The 8807-nt window shown below is 44.3% G+C and overlaps 1 protein-coding gene across 5 annotated transcripts; it reads right to left on the minus strand.

Annotated features, from left to right (window-relative positions):
• Nucleotides 1-1065: 1065 nt before the first annotated feature.
• On the minus strand, nucleotides 1066-8326 carry LOC120815704 (protein zyg-11 homolog). 5 transcript variants are annotated; one of them, XM_078099243.1, is made up of 14 exons: nucleotides 7957-8326; nucleotides 7371-7521; nucleotides 6253-7052; nucleotides 5945-6085; nucleotides 4800-4976; nucleotides 4551-4615; nucleotides 4189-4288; nucleotides 3895-3945; nucleotides 3273-3431; nucleotides 3142-3189; nucleotides 2510-2710; nucleotides 2379-2431; nucleotides 1954-2020; nucleotides 1066-1549 (listed from the first exon to the last, which is right to left on the minus strand). In XM_078099243.1, exons 1-14 carry the CDS (start codon nucleotides 7957-7959, stop codon nucleotides 1529-1531), a joined length of 2037 nt encoding a protein of 678 aa, XP_077955369.1. In that variant the 5' UTR covers nucleotides 7960-8326; the 3' UTR covers nucleotides 1066-1528. The 5 variants fall into 5 exon arrangements, with proteins under 5 accessions (XP_077955369.1, XP_040026538.1, XP_040026539.1 ...); XM_040170604.2 differs by having other exon boundaries at nucleotides 1954-2051; XM_040170605.2 differs by having other exon boundaries at nucleotides 3273-3434.
• Nucleotides 8327-8807: the final 481 nt, after the last annotated feature.

An 8807-nucleotide genomic window follows, 5' to 3' on the forward strand; every position in this document is an offset into this window, starting at 1 on the left:
TCTGTCCAATCTGACTATTGCTCTATTTCACGTGCGTACAAGCACACTATGTGGTTGTCAAATACATACAAACGGAACATGTGGTCGTACAGATCACTTGCTGAGCTATTTCCAGGTTGGAGCAGTTGCTGGTGACCACGTAGGCTCCAGGAAATTGCCCCCTAAACTGAGACTGTTAATCATCTGTCCTGAAACTCAGCAAGAAAGCGTCAAAGCATATTTCCGTAAGTGTTGAAATTCTTAAAAGTTCTTTCCATTTTTTTCCTCCAGTCTACTCAACAGGCTCTGTCTGCCCACCCGTCTCCTCTGTGACATGCATATTGATGGGCGCTCTCAGCCACAAACTACAGACCTCATTGAGGTAATGCACACCACTAATACCCTTTGGCTCACGTGTTTGCTCGTTTTCCACGTGTCCACCCGACACCAGTGCAAAGTCACCGCGCACGCTGCAGTCGCGTGGCATTTTATCACACTTACCTTTAATTCCTCCCGGTAAGATCACACCGTGTTCACGGTGACCTTTGATCTCATCGCACTGGTAGTTTAAGTCTGATCAGTTTACAAAGCTCCTTTCTAACATACAACCTGCTTATGGCACGGGGATAACTAAACATGTCACGTTGTGTTTGCTGGATTATGAAGATATGAATGAAGCAGATTTCACATGGAGCAGAAGACGGTGGTACAACTCAAATATTCATGAGGTTGTTAATCAACTTTTAAAAGGGATGTATTAATAGGCCGACTTAGGCTTGATGCTTACGAGCAGTTCTGTCTTCCGGCTCTATTACATAAGATATAATGAATTCAGCATTTGGAGACCAGGGTAGAGAGAGAGAGAGAGGGAGAGAGAGAGAGAACCTCCTGCAGCTCAGAAAAGGTAAACACAGCAGAAGCAGGTTGCTTTGGCCTGTTTCTACTTGAGTATTATCTTGAATCTAAATGTTATCTAAAGGCCTGAGTGAATATTTTACATAAATGGATCTTTGGCCGAAAGCTACAGTACCAAAGCCCCCTCTTGTGACCAGTGTTTGTAACATGCATCATTCACAACACAAGCTGTAGTTTCTAAATTCAGTTTATTTAGAATACTATTGCTGTCAGACGTTTTCATACTGAACAGAAACTACATTTCAGAATACATTACACTATTAGGACTTTACAACCTGTCGGTATATATTTTTCCTGAGGATAACAGTTTATAGGTCATTTCTTGAAAGAATGTACATGAGATTATACTCTATATATTAAATGGACAGGAACTAATTCCATTAAACTTTAAATTCCAACTGATTGACTTGAACTGTCTGTACCATTTAATAATGACACCCTCAGGTGTGTTTATTCACAAAATCTGCATCTCTGTCGAGAGTTTCCGGGCTCCATCTGTTGGTCGAGGGATATTAGAGACTCTGGTGCTGCTCTACGATACGCAAGATACCGTCTGACAGTCCTTTGACGTCGCTGTGTGTGTCGGGATGTGCAGCCAGAGCCCTCAGAAGTTCAGCCACGCCGTCCTTCTCCATCATGTTGCTGTAATGTGAAGCTATAGAACATGGAGAGACATTCAACATAAGGGAAATGGAATGCTAACATTGATGGTCCACCGTACTGATTAACGTGACAAAAAGCTCTATTTGATATCAAAACGAAGAGGACTGCAACTACTCAACAGTTTACTAATATATATATAATTTACTCTAAAATATTAGAAAATATAAAAAATGTTTAAATGGCTGGTTGTGAGTCCAAAAATCCAATTATTATATTATTATTATCAGCCCCTTGTACAGAACGTTTTACATATTCATACATATTCTGTCGACTGACTTATTCATTGGTCAAATAATCCTTGCAGCTCTAGAAAAATCTAAATATGCTGACCCCTCTAAAACCCCCTAAATCCTTCCACCTGCTAATATCTACACAGTAGTCCGTTGTACTTCTCACCGTTCTGAATGCAGACCAGATGTATGGCCCACGCTGCCCACAGCTGCACTCCCGAGGGCTGCCAAGCCTGAAGCAGAGGGCAAAACGGACGGAACGATCTGAAACGTGAAAACAAGGAGACGGTAAAAAAAATATACTTTGACTAATGCGGAGAATTTATTTTTGGTTTTATAAAAATTCACCTGACATTTTCATGCCATCAAATAGCGGTGGAAGGTAATTTTCCACTTAAAAATGAAAATAATGCGTTTTTGTCTGGACTTTCTTCGGTATTGTTCTGTACTCGCCTCAACAGATATACACTAAACCACAACAATTGTAATCAAACAATGATATCATTTCATAATAACTTTTGTTCATGTTTGATGTTGAGCAGAAAATAGGAATTCCTCCAAAATACTTTTTTTTTGTCTAGTTTCTCTCACCTATAGGACACCATTTCTCTCTCGAGTTGGGTCCATGTCATTATGGATGCATGCTGCAGAGAAGAAAAGGACACTTTGAAAAGAGCCAGATCTGAATTTGACACCGTTACATCTAAGCTGTCCACACGCACCAGCTGCTCCACTATGGTGCTGCGCAGCTGGCTGCCCAGGGTCCAGGCCTCTGGTCTGGAGACAAGCTGTGCCAGAGTCCCCCCCGCAAAGTAACGGACCCCCTGTTCCACCCGGGAGTCCTGCAGCAGGCTGAGGACGTGCCCTAGCAGGTCCTCCTCCATCAGGTCCGCCTGTAACACCTCCACCTCTGCTATGTTGTTCTGCAACACGGAGACAAATGATAGCAGGAAGACAAGCAGCCTGAGGCGGCTCGAGACCCCTTAGGTGATATTCCCTGGAAGCCTCAAAAACATTTTGAATCTTCGTCACTAGCATGTCGATAAAAATTACTTTTAAAAAGGTTCAGTTTTTGAGCCATATTCATAATTCACATTGAAAAAGTGTTATTCAACATTCACATTCACTGAAGATCAAGCTGGGGGGGGGGTTGACCACAGACATTTTGCACACTGATGACGATGGTAAAATAATTTTTAACATTCATATGTAAATATTTGATGTGGGAAAAGTATAAACTGTAAACACTGAAATCATTTCTTTTTTTTGTTTACAGGTTATACAAACAAAGACATGCAGTACTATGGAAAAAACATTCTGAGCCAATTACGGCACACAAACACACTGAACCCACCAGAAGGCCAAGAACTTTCTGCTGAACGGAAGGCTCAGCGTAGTAGGACTGCAACACAAAAAGGGCCGATGTTTGTTTGGGTCCATTTATGTATCAATCTCTCAATCGGTGTATTTCTAGGGCTCGTCTACCTCCAGAACCTCCTCGTACAGCTCCAGGCCCTGGCACTCGATGAAATTGCGAGCAGCAGTGGGCATCTCATCCGTCAGGTTCCACAGAGCACTCAGGGCAAATTTAAGAGTGGAGTCCACCAGACCAGTCATGGCTTTCTGCTGGACAATAGCCAGCATCTGCTGCGGGACGGAGCAAATGGTGGTGGTGAAAACACGAGACCGAGGGGAATGATGGAGAAAGACCCCAAATATATATATATATATATATATATATATATATATATATATACACATACATACATACATTTGTAACTAAATATGCAAATACCCGGGGAAGTATTGCCTTCAGCTGTTACAACAATGTGCTGTGCAATAACTAAAAGAAAACCCTCTAGCTTGGTTATACATTCAAGAAATGCAAATGAATAAATCAAGTAACCAGTAAAGCGTGAATTATGAGTGCACGGAGCGGCGAGGGGAAAGTGACAGTGAGTAAAGGAGTGCATGTGCAGGTTAGGTAATGGAAAATGCAGTGGCTGAGAAAGACAGAGAGATCTAGAAATACACTCGTGCTCATCCAGCGCTAAGCCGGGAGCGTTGGGCACGTTTGAATCCAAATGCCCTGAGAGTGTTAATGTACCTTCATGATAAAGACGTCCTTGCCAAGCTGAGCGGTCTCCTCTGTGGACAACTGCGAGTGGTACAGATAGATGAGTGCTTTTTTCAAGTACACGTATTTTACCCAATACAACAAAGTGAAAACTGAAAAATGTAACTGGACTAAACGAAAGCATAAACCTGACTGTTGTAACTACGTTGTCACAGAGGTACAGGAGGAGACCGAGACGCGGGCCTCTTGACAGGTGTGACTAACAGGTGCCACACTGTTTTGCAGCAGCAGACTAATGCACAGTAAGTGAGCAGCGTCTTTGACCTTGGCCACCAGAATGGAGATGACAGCCACAGCCATCCTCTGCAGGGGAGCGTCCTCGTGGCTCCGCAGCCAGTTGATCACCAGCGTGGCTGCTAAATACCTGAAGCACGATGACATTATGAATATGAGCAACAACGTATTGCACAAAATATACCAGTGATGCACAGAGAAGCTTTGCTAGTTCATGTCTGCACTTTTGCATCTGGAGGAACTATTTATTTTGGCACAAACATTTCGAAGGAAGGATATGTTTTAGCTCCATAATTTGGTGGAAAAACACTTCAGTGCTATGAGTGCACGGATTATGCAACTGCGCTACCATGGAACAATCAATCATGTTAGAACTGGGAGAAATAACGAACTTGTCAAAAGGGACATCCTGGAGAATATAGTCACTGCAAAGCGCCATCATACAGTTCTTTTGCACCTGCAGAAAACATTTAAAACCCATTTTCAGAACCATGGGTTTAAGAAAATATTATATACATTTATTTTACCTGTCTGACCCGCCAGCTGGTCGCAACAGACAATCCGTGTCACATTTAGCTTTGGTGTAAGCACATCACACCTCATATTGTTATGGATTCGAGCCCTGACCCCTGACCCCTGACCTGCTGGTGGTTGGGGTAGGTCTTCATGGCGTACAGCAGCTGGGCGACAGCGGAGCTGATCAGGCCGACGGGCATGGTCACCGCCAGGTCCTGGGTGGTCAGGTTGAACACACACGCCGTGGCCACCAGGTGGACCTGCAGGGATGTGGGGTGGCTTTGCATCCCACTGAGCACCAGCTATAGCAAACAAGAAGTACACGTACTTCAGAATAAGAAGCAACTGCCTGTCAGTAGAGGACAGTGACGGGACAGCTGTGAGCCGGCGTGGTACCGTTCATCTGTCGTGCTCTGCTAGGAACAGGCTCTTCACTTCCTCTTTCACTACCGAAAACGACTTGTAATGTCGGAAAAGAGGACATGTTAACTTTAGCTGTACAGTTTATTCAAAGAAAGCTCAGAGATGAATGCTTGGCTCCTAACAAAGCGGATCGGGTTAAATCTATTAATTCATCGGCTGTGTGGAGCGGAGATTGAGTTCAGTGTAGAGCTCTGCAGCAGGACTGTGCGCTCTCTACCGGCTCTACCGAGTGTAAACGCTTCAGTACATTGAGTGATGCATGCTGAATTGTGTTGATTGTTTTCAGTTGAATAGGGTGATACATATTTTTTTATGTATATGTATGTATGTTATAAGTTCTTTATACTTGATGTTTATTTTTTTTTGACAGGAAATCTTGATCTGTGACATTTCTCTTTTGAACGAGGGTCGTGCAGAGAATGAGTAAAGATATTACTCAACACTAGATTAAAATATATTTCTCTACAATGCAATTATCTAAGTATAAGTCATTGTTTCTTAGAGGCAGGGTCATTTAATTGTTGTTTTGGCCATTGTTCCTATTCTAAAAAGTCTTTCGTGGGGGAGGAATAGCATCATTCAGGTTTAACAATCCGCAGGGAAATCATATTTTCGTACATGAGAAAACAGAAAGTGAGCAGTAAAATTACCAACAACACATCAATCACTTTAAGGTCCAGTTTTTCTGTGCAAAGACAGGGGTTCATTTCAGTAGCCATGAAAAAAAGTGGCTTAGATAATCTGCTCTAAATGACGGATGTTGTTTGTGCAATGTATCCCACAAATCTCAGTTAGCATAAAGCTATGCTTTAAAATGTTTTCTCGAAACACAAGGCAATCATAGTACCTCTAGCATATCCGGCCGCGGTTTGTCAATGTCAGCGGTAAGATTGTAGAGATGGACGAGGGCCTCTCGTATGAAACACTCGCGGTCGCGGTACCTTCTCAGGGCCTCACACACCTGGTTCTCATTAGCCTCTCCGGTTACCTGAACAGAAGATCAGCATTGTCAGAGAGAGAGGAAATGCAGTGGACATACACAAACAAAGCCTCAAGTCAAATAGGAAACGCACGGGGGAGTCAGGCTCATGTGTCGGCCCATAACACTCTCTGACATCTCATGCTAGGATGTCAACTCTGATGAGAGCTCCTTACTTTTAGGTTTCTCTTTGATGACAAGATGTCACAGGAGCTGGCGCCCGTGGCCAGCAGGCCCAAGAAGACCAGTGCGCCTCTGGCTTCCACAAACACCCTGACTGCCGCTTCGGGGATTCTCCTCCGTCCAGATATATCTAGAGAAACAAGAGAAGGGAGGACCTGTGGACTCCCATCCAAAAGCTGACGTACTGTCTCCATCCCGTCTCTCCCGTCACCGGCGTTAACAGCCAAGTGGTCCTCTGAAAAGTCGAAATGCCTGACAGCGTGAAGTTGGCCGAGGACAAACAGCATCCTGCCAGGCGACATATCCAGCTGCTGCAGCCGGTGGGTGGTCAAAGATCTCAGCGTGTTTTTGCAATCTAGGAGTGCGGTAAGCTTTGACACCGCACTGCAGGAGATGTCCAGGCTCTCCAGCCGAGGGAGAGTGCAGATATCCTCGAGAACGGCATCGGTCAGGTCCGTGTTGGCCAGGTTGAGCGTCCGCAAGCCCTGCAAGGAGCTAAATCCGACACAGGGCCCTCCGTCCTCCTCCAGAGACTCCCAGTCCACGCGGAGCCCAGCGAGGGACAACCTGCGTAGGCTGGATCTGCACGCTGGGTTGGAAGCCAGGCCCGAGACGATGTTTGCCACGGTGAGGCCGCCAAGAACCCCGGAGGCGTCTAGCTCCTGGAGCCGGTGAGGGCAGAGTGCCAGGCGGAAAGCTTGTGCAGATACTTGGCAGCATCGGATGGAGGCTCGTCGGAGGCGGAGCTCTTTGCAGTTTTGGAAAATCCTAATGGTTGTGTCATTCAGTATCTCTTGCAGGGAGAAGGGAGAAGAAAACAGGGATTTTGTGGGGAAAATGACATGTCATTTAGCTGACGCTTTTATCCAAAGTAAGTGCTAAGTGCATTTCAACCATGAGGATAACATCTCAAAAAGAAGTGCAATTTCATTAAGTAAGCTGACTTACAACTTTCTATAGATAAGAGCCATCATAAGTACAATTTAAGTGCTACCATAACGGTGTGAGAATAGTGTGAGATCAACGCTCCCTTTTCCAAGACCACAGATCTACCGTCCAGTTGCTGATACAGATTACATAGAGGCCTTTTTTTTCTGCCCTCTTAACCTACTTTTTTTCACCATCTTAAGCAGTAACTGGTCCGCCACCTCCTGTGGGAAAACTGGGGCCCGGCTGAGGCACATGGAGCCATCTGCTCGCCTGCTGCACAGAGCGTCCAAGCTGCAGCAAACCTGAGCCAAGCACAGGTCGCACAGGGCGTCCTGCAACGCACATTATAGGTATAAAGTAAAGACAAGTTTAGTGATCTTAAAAAGGGTGTGATTGGACAAATCAGAAGAAACACTACATTATACATTGGAAATCACTTTGGGTGTTGATCAAATGATCCCTCCACCCATCCATATGTTTGAGATGTTATTGTGTGTTGACTTGGAGCACATTTGTGAAGGACGCGCACTGACAGTCGTCTCGTCTTCCTCGGGGGCTCAACGGATCCACAGTGACACGGGATCTCTAATATTATCCGCGGCTCTGCACGCGGGCAAAGCCCGTTTAAATCCCCCTAATCCAGCTGGTCTCCGTAGGGCACCGTGGACAAAATGACAATGACTCCTGCGGCAGTTTATAGCACAACACACAACGTTCAAACGGTTCACTTTTAACGTTTGCAGAAGTGGATCGTGGGTCAAACTCACCATATTTGAAAAAAAAAATATCCCAGAACAGTTGTCGGGAAAATGAACCAAAATAAAAGCAAGAAGTCCCTCAGAAATACTTTGACTTAAAACGCGTTATTATCCTCATTTCTTCCCTGTGAATTAAAGTAAACGTCACGGAATCCTGTGTTTTGATTACGGGTCGTTGCTGCGGACCGTCAAGCACCAAGATGAGCGCCTGCTATTGGTCAAAGCCCGTGACGTCACAGAGAAGCTCGTTTTGAAGGTATGCGCGCTCGTTTATTTGTGCTAATGCTCTTCAGCGTTAATCCCTGTTTGCTCGACTTTTAACCAGCTACTTCAGCGGTTGTAGCCTACTTCCTTTCATCAAACAGGCAGACGGGGGGATGTAAGTGTATATTTACTGCACTTAAGTACAAGTTCATGTTACTAATGAGCATTTGCATTTTGTGCAACTTTATACTTGTTGCTTCTCTAACTTGCATCTCACAGGCAAATATTGTGCAGCCAGTATATTTTGCTTTGTGACAATTTACCTTATAATTTACACCTTTTTCACACTCTTCATGCCCTTTGAAAACAATACATCTCCAAATGTTTAAATGTTACTGTAGTAAAGTAATGACAGACCATTTTCTGTATGACACGTTATTTTACTCGTAAACAGTGTGGCATTGATACCTTTACTAAGTAAATGATACTTCTTCCACCTCTGCATACAGTACTTCCATTTCAAACTAAACCAATGGACATGCAATAGCTTTAATGGCGTGGTAATAAACCTGTTTAGCCACAAGGAGGGGCTGACAGAGTGAGCAGGATTTCAAACAATGGGACAAATTATGCTTATAGATGTCGGATTTTTCCAA

This window comes from Gasterosteus aculeatus, chromosome 3 (genome assembly GCF_964276395.1).
Source record: "Gasterosteus aculeatus chromosome 3, fGasAcu3.hap1.1, whole genome shotgun sequence".
NCBI classification, from domain to species: domain Eukaryota; kingdom Metazoa; phylum Chordata; class Actinopteri; order Perciformes; family Gasterosteidae; genus Gasterosteus; species Gasterosteus aculeatus.